Source organism: Coffea arabica, chromosome 2c (assembly GCF_036785885.1).
Source record: "Coffea arabica cultivar ET-39 chromosome 2c, Coffea Arabica ET-39 HiFi, whole genome shotgun sequence".
NCBI classification, from domain to species: domain Eukaryota; kingdom Viridiplantae; phylum Streptophyta; class Magnoliopsida; order Gentianales; family Rubiaceae; genus Coffea; species Coffea arabica.
The window spans coordinates 4,468,423-4,481,381 of record NC_092312.1 but is presented as its reverse complement, the minus strand read 5'-3'; the positions used below and the strand labels follow the sequence as shown (position 1 = coordinate 4,481,381).

The following is a 12,959-nucleotide window of genomic DNA, read 5'->3' as shown; positions in this document are numbered from 1 at the left end:
GGTCGATTCTCTATCTCAAATCCTGACGTGCTCTGAATGTTTTCAGGCTCTAAAACTATTCATGTTATATAAACAAGAGAAGTTGCTAATTGTAAGATAGACGAAATACAACTACATAGACTGGATATTCTTTCTCAGCAAATAACCGGTGTAGCTTTCCAGGAACAATTTCTAGGCGGACTGACCATTAATCCATAACTGAAAACCCGGTAACGATTTAGCTATGTATGAAAAGTGCGTGCTACTCTTCTTGAAAAGTCATTAAATTATCTCTACTTTTAACATATCCAGCAAGGATTTAGCCATTTTGGAGGGTAGCACTTCCTTTGCCATTTGAGACCACTATATCTGCGGTCTAGAGCACTTAACATAGCATTCGATTGTATGACATTTATCTGGTTGAAGTGTCACGAATGGAAATTTATACAGAAGAAATGGCCGAAACATCATCCCGCAGATGGTCTGAAACATGAACCTGCTGCTTCTCTGTCATCGGTAAGGACATGACTCGTACAGCTACCGAAGATCTCTGCAGTTGGACGGTTTGCAAGCCCATGGGGAATCATTTGTTTGCTGAATCTGGTTGTGCCTTTCTGCTTGTGACAGGTTTTTTGCAGCTAGAAAGCACAGGAAAATCATCTAGTGACAGAACAAAAGTGCTGCTTCCAGCATCATAGTCTGATTCAGCAGAAGTTTTACGAGAAGAAAGAAGCCAGTGCCCTTCTCTCGGGACATTAAAACGACTGCTTTCCCTAACCCTGCTCGACTTGAATGGGATACCACCAGCCATCCGGTTACTTGTAGAGGTTTTCAGCGATGATCCTACTGAATAACTCTTCATCTGAGACGAGTTTATCCGCCAGTCATGGCACTGTGCCTGCAAAAAGTGAAACACAATTCAACCTGAAATAACCAGCCCCATTCATACCCAAGGAATGCCAGATTAGACAGATTACTCACCTCAGGCGAACGCAAATCTCTTTCTTTTGACTTCGGCTCCCTTTCTATATCCACTTTAGGGATGAACAAGCCTGTTCCTTCACACTTCGCTCTCTCGCTAACAGGTGAACTAATGAAAGGGGGAGCAGACGCACTCAACTTGAATTTTCCCTTAGAACTTGCAGGGGATACAGATGTGCACTTTCCCAGGTAATTTTCTGTTTCATGGACACTCAAAACAGAATCTAAAAGCTGCGAAGCATTTGGATGGACAATTGATGAGGGGACAAAACAATCTGCACCTCCAGCAAAATAGATATTCTGAGTAAATTCATCCTCTGTGCTTTGGCTCTGAACCACAGAAGGTAATGTCTGAAGGCTTGATTGTCGAAACACGTCCGAGTTAATATACCACTGGGAATAGTTTAGGCACTGGATGGGACAATTATAATCCCCTTTGAGGTGAAAGATGCTAGATTGGTTATCAACAACAGAAACTTCTGCATCAAGGGTTTGCAACCTTCCACTCCATTTGATAGTGTTGACAAGGAATCCCATTACACCTTCACCTATGCTTTCTAGTGGTCCCTTAAGAACGTCTCTGAGCTTTTCATATCCATAGGAGAAAGCAATTTTCATGCGACAGAGATTGCCTATGAGACAAAAGGCACAATTAATGACTAATTAATGAGCCAAAAATCAAGAATGCAAATGGTATGCTTATAAATACCAACAAATTGTCATGTCAAAGGCATAAAAATATACCATACATGTGAACTTTACATTAAGTCTTTGGCTAAAACTGCTAAACACCAACTGATCATGAACTAATAGTTAATCTTCAAAAACTAATTACAATATCACAAAGCAATCGGTTTATGGCACGAAGCTGATATTTTGTGTACTGAGTTCCATACAATTCTGCAGAGTATCTTTATATAGTATATGGGTTAAAGAGGAAGTGTGAAGGTACATATTTCATGATATATTGCAGACAAAAATCATACAACAAAAGAGGCAAGAGGAAAAAGAGAAACAACAGCATTCAAATTGTTGGATCATAATATTTGTCATATGCAACAACCTCTGCTACAAGCTTTTCTGACCAACAAATTCTCTTTTACGTCTGAAAACTTAGGAGTTTCATGTGCTTTTATGCATATTCGTATTTTATCTTTCCTGCTTTTTGCTCTCTCATAGACGTAAGTTTCTTTCTGTGTCCTTTCATTAATCTCTCATTTCCTTAATCTCAAAGTTTCTTGACTCTTTAAAATTTTATTCATATGCTGGACAGATATACTATTTTTCACCAATTGAAAATGTTAGTACAAGAGGTTTGGCATTTCTTATGAAAAATGGCAAAAGAGTCGGAAAGGAAATGAGGATAATCAGTCCATCAGTTTGGAGCCAATATAAATGCTAAGAATGAATCCAATCAATCGAAATATGTACAAATGCAACAATAAATCAAATAACTCAAATAACTAGTGCACTAACTCCCACAATTTTTTATAGTCAGAGGGTTGCATGATATCATTTGACTCGAATCTGTTTCTCTGCAAGTTATTCTGATTCTAGCCTCAAAATGGGAATAAATTATCTTCTCTTGTAGTTGGTCTCAGACAAAACACCATTAGTAACCTAGATAAATTTCCCTTCTTATCTTCTATGGTATCATTTTCATGCATTTAGCTATCTCTCCTTGAAGCTCACAATATCAGACAAAGGGAAAAGATGTGCAGCTTCTCAACTCTTACATGCCATAAACATGAAACTTTAAAAAATTAACCTCAATATTTCTATCTAATATGACAGTGGAGTTGGAACCAAATAACTCAAATGGACATAGTCTGAAGAAAAGAAACAAAAAAGATTTTAACATCCCTATAAAAGTTACAATTTCTTGAAATGACTTCGTAGTACTCCTGGTGACCGCATGTTAGTTGATCAATAATCTTCACTTATCAGTCAAACATGAAATTTCAAAATGTTCCCAAGTAAAGAATATTTATTTCACGTCTGGTTCACAATGCTCTCAGTCTAATAGCAAGAATAAATAACAGTTCCACAAAAAAGAATAAATGGTACCTTTGCTGATGCTACGGCCCAAGTTATTTTTGTGATTCAGAGGATCAATTATGTTCAAATGCTTTATCCGGAACTCTTGTCTTTCAGTCTCAAACATCCCTTTTGAAGTTGAGAAAGACTTGATGCAGCTTTCAAGGAAATCCTTACCAAGCAACAAGTTAGTCCCCCTGGTTGCTGATGTCTCTACCGGGCAAAAGAGGGGAACAATGAGAAAAAAGTTTTACAAGGAAAGTAACCACCAAATGCTCAAATATACACAGAAAAAAGGAAATCCACTCTGATATAATATTCAATTGGCAGCACCCAAGTGCATTAAGCACCAACAGGCAATAGGTGAATGAACATTGGGGCTCACATACAAGTCTAGACAAGGAAATACTTGACTAAGGCATGCCCCTTCCTCCTGCCACATGAAAACCCCATGCACAAACCGCAACCATAAAAGAGAAAAATAAGGTGCAATCGAAAATTATGAGCCAATACAAAAAAATAGATTCAAGGATCCAAAGGCAACAAACAGAAATTGAATACAGAAGAAATTAAGTTGTCAAAGACCGCCCAACACCTAGTGCTGCTACTGCAGATTATGAACCAAAACAAACTAGTATAGAAAAAAGCCCAGCCAAGCTCACACATAAGTTCGTGATGCAATTCTACAACCTGGGACCAACTCCAATCCTGAGTAAAACCCTTTGCAAAAACTTTATTTAAGTACTCAAACCATGGTCCCAAATTACGCAAAGCTTTCCAGTTCCAAATAAAAAACCTATCTGCATAAAACCTAATCCTTGAAATGGACACTCAATACTTTTACCCTTACATCCATGGTACTGGTAACATTACTAAATTTGAAAATTAAACAGCTAAAAAAGAAGAAAGGTGGAGAAAAGAGTTGCTCAGTTTTTAAGGCATAATGTAACAGATATGAACATTCAGAGAAAGGAAAATGAAGAAACATTGAAACAAAGACAGCTGAAAGTATTTTGAGGCACTAGATAGCATTCTTGTCAGATTCTACTCACCATCTGCTTTTGCAAGAAAATTTATGTCAACTGGACCATACACACTAATACAGTATTTGTCCCAATCCAAAGTGCTATAGTAGTCCAAAAACTTATACAAGACCTGTAAATACAACAGTAAATATGATCACTAAAAAAAATCCAATAACAGGGGTAAATTAGTTGAAATCATGAACCAGAACTAACCGCCAATGGTCCGCTCAAAGAACAATGAAAGATATTGATTATGTACAAGACCAAAATCTCTAATGCATAAGTTGACATCAAGTTACAGTGAGAACCAAGAAGCCGACTCTCATAGAAGCACCAGGCTTTGATCAGGATTAGACTCTGTTTGAAAAGGTTGCCCCTTCCAATATACTGGTCCATCTGTCGTATAGGCAGAAAAGATGTTGAACTTCTTCAGAAATAAAGCATATTCAAAGCGAGAGAGAGAGAGAGAGAGAGAGCTGGCAGCACTCAACAAAATTCAGAAGTATGAAAAAGCATGTATAGAATCATAAGTAACTGTTTTCTCAATTTTTTTCTCTTGGCTTTCTGTATCTAGTAAAGGGTCCAGTAATGAAGTTCACAATGCATACCTAAACATAAGCAAGTAATACAGTCTGATAAGATAAAATGGAGAAAAAGGAAAAAGAAACTAGTCAAATACAGCAATGAAATGAAAATAGGACCAATAAGATGACTGATAATGGATCTATCTAATATCACCATTCTTGTAATTAAAATTTTGCACAAGCATGTTTTAGTCCTATAAAACATTATATACAAGTGCAGATCAGTTACCACTGATTATGTGGCTTATATGGAACCATGGTTGTCCAACATTTCTACACAGAGGCCAGATAGAAGACTGACCGACAAAAACAAAGAAAACACTTTCTCAAAGCAAGGAGAATATGCATGTAAGCATAAATGTAAGCTAAGGTTGATAAGAACAGACAGATTGGTAGAACCAAATGGACACGAACAGCAAAAAAGATTCAACTGTTGACTTGTACTACAAGAAACTGGCATCAAGTATTGAGAATAAAGATATTCTTTGAAACCTATCCAGTCAAGCAACGCTCCTCAAAAAGGTGTCTTTTCTTTGCATGGTAATGCTGCTACAAAAGCAAGCTTCAGTGCTGAAACTATGGAAAGGAAATCTGCATCAATTGGTGATTAACATGCATGACAGGATGAGAGGGTACTAACCATCTCTTACTATAATTCAAAATTGTGGCAGTAATGCCAGATCAAAGTGCAAACTAAGATGCCATAGACATAAAAAAGCAAGCAAAGACAGAAGACCTCACAACTACATTCTTAGACTCCACAAGGATCAGGAAGAAAAGAAACTAGCAATTGAGTTTTGACTTGTAATAATTGTGCTTTAGCTTATGAATACACACACACACACACACACACACATATATATATATATGTGGGTGTGTAAGTTTGTATATGATTCTGATTACCTAACTGTTAATGCTTTTATCTAAATGAAAATATTCAAACTTATGTCCAGACGCACTTCTGAAATTTCATGTTACAAGACAGTAGATACTAGGTAATGTTTCTCAAAGGCATTTTCTCCTAGTTTGTTCTGTCAAAGCTATGGCCAAATGATGAGAGTAATTATAAAGTCAAACCTGCTCCAGGAAGCACAAAGCATGAAGTCCAGCCACTTGATTGAAGGAAATGTCCACCCACATATGTTGCACCCAGCACTTGACAATCTTAACCTGTCATTTACAATAATGACATCAACCCCATGAAAGTAAATATGTATAAAATTCTTGACCTGCTGACTATGAGCATTTTGCAGCCACAAGCTCTTTCCCAGAAGCAATAAGGAATAGGTCAAGCCCAGTGTTACCAATTTAAACAAAGACATTTCAGCTAAATCCTCTGTTGTCTTGCAATTTTAACAGCTTACCTCTTCTAACAGGCTGAAGTTAACACCAAAATCATTTGTCTAATCTTGATATCAGTTATCAGAGCAAACGAGGTAACGCCAACAAAATACAATAGGTAAGCACTCAGAGAAAACTTGAACAAAAAATCTGACCATGCCACTGACTCATTCAACTTTCAATTGTTCTACACAATGCTTCCAAACAGGTGGAATTTCTGGCAACAACATCCTGTTCACGTAGCAGCCATGTTGATCATAAAATTTTCATGAAAGGAAAAATTCTGATCCTCAACTTCAATGCCATCATTTAAACATAAGCAAAAGAAAAAACAATCATCCTCCATGACAAATTATGCAACACTTTTAAAGAAGAAACAAAATAAAAAAACAAAAAAGGAAGCTTGAACCAATGGAAACTCAACTCTACCATTGCGACCAATTATTATGCAACACAAAAAGGTGAGACACTCATGCTTAACAAAACTTCATTAAAGCTAAATAAGGTGTAAAGTGTGAACTCTATGGACAGGGCCCCAGAAAATTGGAGGTCTAAGAATAAACCAGCCTACATATATGTGTATGTGGAGTTGTGACTTGCCAAGTTAAACTGGAGTAACCCCCAAGTTGATCTAAGGCAAACCCTTAAAGCTTCTACAAGTTGTACAAATGACCACGTGTGTATGTGTATGTGTAAGTGTATGCTTGTCTCTATAGGAATTACAAGAATAATAACTAAATCAGCTGAAACAACACTACCAAATATAAGCATCAGAATCATTAGCATTTTAACTGCTTTCGCCATTGTCAAATATTTACTGATTATTTTAAAGTACAAAAGCTTGATATTCTCCATCAAAACTCAAAAGCAATCTTCATAAGCAACTTGACCATTTTTCATTTCTTTATCACCATAAGGAAATTATTCCTCCATACTTGAAAGACGACAAACAGAGAATGATACTTAATTGCTTCAAAGTGAGAAATCGGATTTCATGTTCCTTGACAAATAATTTAATGCATTTAAACTTTCAAAGATTTCCTAAGACATTTATGAACAAGATCTTGATTCATGCAAAGAACATGGAGAGGGGGAAGGGAGGAGGGAGAGGTGAATGAAAAGTAAGCATGTACAACGATCCAAGATAGCATGAACTGGAAAGCCAACTGTAAAAGAAGCATGTGCAGATCTAACTCAATTTTTCAATCCAGTCAAATTCTTAAACCAAATATAGCAGAAGTTAGATTTAAGAACTACCCGTGCATCAACGACTTGAACGTTCTTTATTGGAGAACTGTCACAAATCTGCTCTTCAAGGATACTGCAAACAGTGCTAACCAAATACGCCACATCATTTTGAGAAGTGATTACTGTCAGATCAATGTCTCCATCAGGTAGATATGTTTTCAGTGGCGTTGAACCGAATGCCATAACCTGCAATGCAAGTGCATAATGACCTCCTCATACATCAAAAAGTCTAGACAGCAGAATAAAGTACAATTTAAGGTAACCCAATGTCATGTAACATTTATTTAAGGCCATCATACAGCACCCATGTGTATATGCTCCAAACTTGTCAGGGGAAGCACAGACCAGAAAAAGCTAACTGCCATAGACAGTAAAGCTTCTAAAGTCCTTCATATCTATTTGCCTGACAAAGTCAGAGACATTGGCAACATACACTAGTCAGGAACACATGGTAAAAGGCATCTTAACATTAGAAAATCCTTGTTGATCTTATCAACAAATTTTACATTTTCAGATGCATTAAATGTTCAGAGCAATTTTGGGAAACTACAAGATTAAGGAAAAGAGATATGATGTCTAAATTATCCATTCCTGGCAGCAGTGTCTCAGATAAGTTTGAAACTAAATGCTGAAAAACTGTACATCAATGGTTAGATCTGGAGAAATTAGGTATTATCATTATAGTTCTGCACCAAGGATGCGGACTATTAAACTTTGAAATAAAGAAGAGAAAATGGAGAATTTTGGAAAATCCAATAAAGAGGTTTTAGAGGCACAATAGTTACATGAAGCTAAAAGAAAGACAAGTTTCGTGGTAAAAAACCAAGGTTAAAGCAAATACCTCAATCATATATGAATACAAAATCAGTCAAAAGGCCAAAAAGTGGCAGGAAAAAAAAAACCAACCAAACCAAAATTTAGGGACAAATGAAGGTCTAACCTCATCTCCAACAACATCTCTAATTAGTTCCCGGACATAGCTCACAATTTCCAACCTTTTTTTATAGGAAAGTACAGTTGGTTGTACGACAAATAATACATCCTGGGCTGCTTTTTCAGCTTTCAACCAACATTCAGCCTCACTGTGCAGAAGATTTTTATCCGACATTGAAGAGAAAGAGGATGAAGAACCAACTGAAGTATAATCCATGATCGGAACAATCTAGAGAATCTTATGATCAGAGGAAAAGACCAAGGCCACTCAAAAACCCTATCTATGGTGGCTAGTTTCGATAAGATAAATCAAGATATAAGCAGTATATTGCAGAAAAAGACCCGACCAACAGCAACCCCAATCTTAGCATCCAGAAAACTACAAATTCCACCATGGCACTATTGGCGGGGCCCAAGATATTTAATCCTCTGAGCCTACGTAGATATGGAGTTGGAAAACAGCAGTATGCTTAGGCAAGATGAACTATGAATTGTGCAAAAGCCTAATTGGATAACAACAAATTGAGGTGAAGCTAGCGAATAAAGGACGACTCGGAACTTGAAGAAGACTAGTTCACATTCCAACAGAAAGAGATGGGGACTTGATACACAAACAAAGAAAATGTTTTTCATAACCTGAGATTAAACAAGAAGGAAGCATAGAGACAATTAAACAGCCAATTGTAGAAAAGTACCACTCTCTATAGCTGCTTCCAAACGAAATCCTCCGTAAAGGAAACACAAACACCAGAAGTAACTTAGAAAAGGAAACTCTCAGACTTGAGAAATATAAGGTTCCTTTACTGAACAAATTTAACCCCAACCAAAAGATCTGAGATTAAGCCAGACCAGAATTCAACAATTAGAAAAGGAAAACAGGTTTTACTTCTCTAAAACTTGAAAAATACTAAACTTCCCAAAGGACCTTAGTCTCTCCACAGCAGAGAAAGAAACAAAAGGACAATGCTATTCTGGAAGAGTTAATAAATGATAAAGTTGGGGTCTTCCAAACTTAGACACCATTACGTGGCTGAAATTGCATGCATAAGATGGTACCTCAATCATGAAACTTATACAATTTTGTTTCAGATGAAGACACCTGTGCATTTAATGCCACTCTTTGTTGGGAAATTTCAGCCACGTCTATCTGCTGAGTGTTTTGTTCATTAAATTCACAAAAAATCCTTCACTAATTATCAGAAAAAATTGTAATTTATTTGCTTTCTTGGAAATTGTGTCAAATGAAAATCATGCAATTAGCATCAATTCCATAAACTATCTAAACCATTCCAAAACTTCATGACCACAAATGGAAATTACAAAAACAGTATTATCACTCCTTCTGAAGAGGCCAAAATATTCACTATATTTCGGCTTGATGCAATTCAATAATTACAAAATGCCCCTTCACTAAACACTATCTGCATTAAATATAAAGAGTCATTAAAATCTCGTTTCTGCCACTCCAGTGCCCAATTTAGACTTCTTAGACACCCACTTTTAAGGTATGTATGCTACAAGAAATGAAATAAAAACAGTGGAGATATTTGGCTATTGCAAGGATGTAAAATAAACAACTGAAAGTCAATACAAAGTTAAATTTATTTTGTCTGACTGCATGGGCTTTCTCCAGTTAAAAAAAAAAAAAAAAAGCTCTCGAATAATAACTTTGGAAGCCCAAAAGTGTCCAAATTCTCAAGAAGGCAACCAGCAGTGGAATTTATTACAAACTCTGGACCTTGGACCTGTTTCAACATGTCATCAGCTTAGGTTGCACTTGAGCCAACTCTTTGTACTTGCAGGATATACAAGACATGTTTTATGATGATTCAGTTTTTGTGCATCACAGGTACCATGCTAAACAAATAGCTTGGCATGCACTCTATACTACAAATGGAGGCAAGTATGGGATGTGCTCAATATACCAGCACAATCAAATTAAGTTTCACAGTGACCAAGAAGAATTTGGATTTTTTTTTATCACAATTATCATGACATTGACATCTAGACATCCATCTAAGTCAAACATGTTGAAAGCAAGCATTACACTTATGCATATATGATGATGTCACCACATTTTAGACCAAAACGGATAGATCTTAATAGCAGTAAATCACAATAAAGGACTTACCATAGTTCTATTTATATGCTAAATGGGCAAAGGCTACAATGGTTGTCACAGAATATAGAAAGAGTAATTTGCCCAATATACCCCCATTCACCAACTTCACTCATATCATGCATCAAGTGGCACAAGTTACTCAGTTGTATCATCACTAATCTCGAGCTGACTCATGATTCAAAAGGGGCAGAATAGAAATGCAGCATTACGAAAGGCCATAATGTTGTCGGAAAAGCATTCATCTCTAGTTAGGAAATACTTAGGTAGAGCAGACCTGCCAACTGAAGTAGGGCCACGTGGTCAATAGTGCCCCACAATATCTAATAAATAAGTTTATTCTTTGGTTGGACCATGTAGAAGGTGATGCAGTACAATCTTGACTAGATGATCCACAAAGAGATAAGCTAGGTCCATCTAAGTATTTTCCATGTCTTCTAATCTTCTAAACCCAAATTGAATGAAGTGCTTTCATTGATTCAAAAGCTAACATTACGACGTGCAATAACAAAATATGAATACTATGTCCAACATATTTTGCCAACTCGTTTTTCCATCTTTGGCCATAATGTTGTCGGATAATTGAAGGTTAACATCCTATATACCCAAGTAAGATAGTTTAGTGCAAAAGAACCCACACAGCTGATTTTGAACACATTTTCTGTAATTATCATTATTTCCCCAAAAAGGGATTAAATTTTCCAGATAACCACAATCTGGGGTATTGCAGCAATATATAATCAACGCTGTAAATGAACAAATAATGGTAAGAGAACAAATGCTTGTGAGATTAAACTGATCGAAGTAGATTCATGTAATCTGACCAAAAAAAAGACTTGAACTTTTACCTTATCATTGAATGCAAAGGGGGATGTCCACTCTTCCTTTCTTCTTAATTTTTGTCTTCTTCTTCTTGTTGACCATATTAATTGGGTGTTGAAACTGAAATCGCATTCTTTTGTTTGCTTCCGCGAGGGGGTTAATAAGCACCAACGGATCGATTGTTTTCCCTTATTCAGCAACCAAAAAGTAACCGCCTGTTTTCTCTTATTTTCAGCAACCAAAAAGTAACCACCTGGTATATTAGCAAGCTTCCAAGAAGTGTTCTCCTTTCTCAACAACCCACAGGATGGAATCCACCATTATGAGAGAGGAAGAAGCAGATGAGGTGAGCAGAGTGAAGGAGACAAAATTCTGCAATGTGCAGGATCGCACGGTTGTTTTGTTTTCCCTGTTTCTTGATCCCGTGTGAGCTAGTCCATGTTTGTCATCATGGACCGCCTACTGTCCATCATTGTCAATTGACGGCATTAACCCTACGTACTAGTACTAGTTGTGCTTGGAGCCTTGGACAGTGGATTATTTGCATTTTTTTAATTTGCTTATATCATTGATACATTTTCTATTCACATATTTATTTTAGATACATCATATCAAAAAGTGCTATAAATTTTTTTTTTTAACAAAAAGTGTTCCAAATAATCTCCTATCCAAACTTGTGTAGGGTAATGCCATTAATTACCAAATACTAGCACACACATTATAAAAAGAAAATTTATTTGAGAGGTAATAGATTAGCAAGACCAAAGGCAAGAAAAACTGTCAAATTACTAGTCTATCATTTGTTTATCTAAATTTGACTGTCCAATTATTAGTGCTAAGAGCACATGTGCACAATTTGGAAATACTTAAAATGAATTAATTTTATATATATTTATCTTTTTAATAATAATTTAGTAGTTATAATATTTAAAAGTACTTATAGATAGTTATTATAAGGGATAACTGCAGAAACCTCCCATGAGGTTTCTGACATTTGCACTGACTTTCCCTGTGATTTGAAAAATTACACTGACCTCCCCTGAGGTTACTAATCCTTTGCAAATTTAGTCCAACCGATTAAAATATTATTTTAGGGAGTGAAATTAGAATTTTGTACCAGATTTGCCCTTTGTGCTACATATCCAATGAATGACAAAGTACTATAAATCAATTAACAATTAATAAATTTTAAGGAGTATAATTTATGGGCAAACACGCATTACTCATTTAAAGTACCAGTTCTTTACGAGTATTTTACTTTCAAATATTTAATTTATGATAAATATATCAATATTTGTAAGCAAAATTCAAAAATTGTTATAGTAATATTCTTGCAAAAAAGAAATTAATAGGTTATTTATTTAATATAAATTAAATATTTTTAAAAAAAATAAATGGCCCATAAAGTATTAATTTTTTATGACTTTCATCCATTACACAAGTAAAGTATTCGCTCTTTATGTGCATTTTATTCTGAATCATTTAATTTATGTTAAATACATAAATGTTTGTAACTAAAATTGAAAAAGTGTTATATTAATATTTTTACGGAAGAAAGATTGGTAGGTTTTGTATTTAACAAAAATTAAATATTTGAAAGTAAATACAAATATGTATTTGAGCGTAAATATTTGTATTAAATTAAATGTTTGAAAATAAAATACCCTTAAAGAACCAGTACTTTAAATAGTTATCGGCTCTTTATAGACAAACATGCATTACTCATTTAAAGTACCGGCTTTTTATGGATATTTTACTTTCAAATATTTAATTTATGATAAATATATCAATGTCTGTTAGTAAAATTCAAAAAATGTTACAGTAATACTCTTGCAAAAAGGAAATCGGTAGGTTATTTATTTAATATAAATTAAATATTTTTTTAAAAAA

At 35.3% G+C, this 12,959-nt stretch overlaps 1 protein-coding gene across 2 annotated transcripts; it reads right to left on the bottom strand.

Annotated features, from left to right (window-relative positions):
- Positions 1 to 247: 247 nt before the first annotated feature.
- LOC113725288 (uncharacterized) lies at positions 248 to 11,494 on the bottom strand. 2 transcript variants are annotated; one of them, XM_027248369.2, is made up of 8 exons: positions 11,096 to 11,494; positions 7,205 to 7,381; positions 5,684 to 5,776; positions 4,236 to 4,418; positions 4,050 to 4,152; positions 3,028 to 3,210; positions 961 to 1,592; positions 248 to 877 (listed from the first exon to the last, which is right to left on the bottom strand). In XM_027248369.2, exons 2-8 carry the CDS (start codon positions 7,376 to 7,378, stop codon positions 563 to 565), a joined length of 1,683 nt encoding a protein of 560 aa, XP_027104170.2. In that variant the 5' UTR covers positions 7,379 to 7,381; positions 11,096 to 11,494; the 3' UTR covers positions 248 to 562. The 2 variants fall into 2 exon arrangements, with proteins under 2 accessions (XP_027104170.2, XP_071929831.1); XM_072073730.1 differs by lacking the exon at positions 11,096 to 11,494 and adding an exon at positions 8,136 to 9,100.
- Positions 11,495 to 12,959: the final 1,465 nt, after the last annotated feature.

Bases quoted from the DNA above. Each gene is read 5' to 3' on its own strand.
- LOC113725288 (XM_072073730.1), bottom strand. From the start codon at position 8,345: ATGGATTATACTTCAGTTGGTTCTTCATCCTCTTTCTCTTCAATGTCG. The intron at 5,777-7,204 runs GTAGTTCTTAAA...TGTAAATGACAG, and splicing joins TTCAAGTCGTTGATGCACGG to GTTAAGATTGTCAAGTGCTG. The intron at 4,153-4,235 runs GTTAGTTCTGGT...TTGTATTTACAG, and splicing joins CTTTGAGCGGACCATTGGCG to GTCTTGTATAAGTTTTTGGA.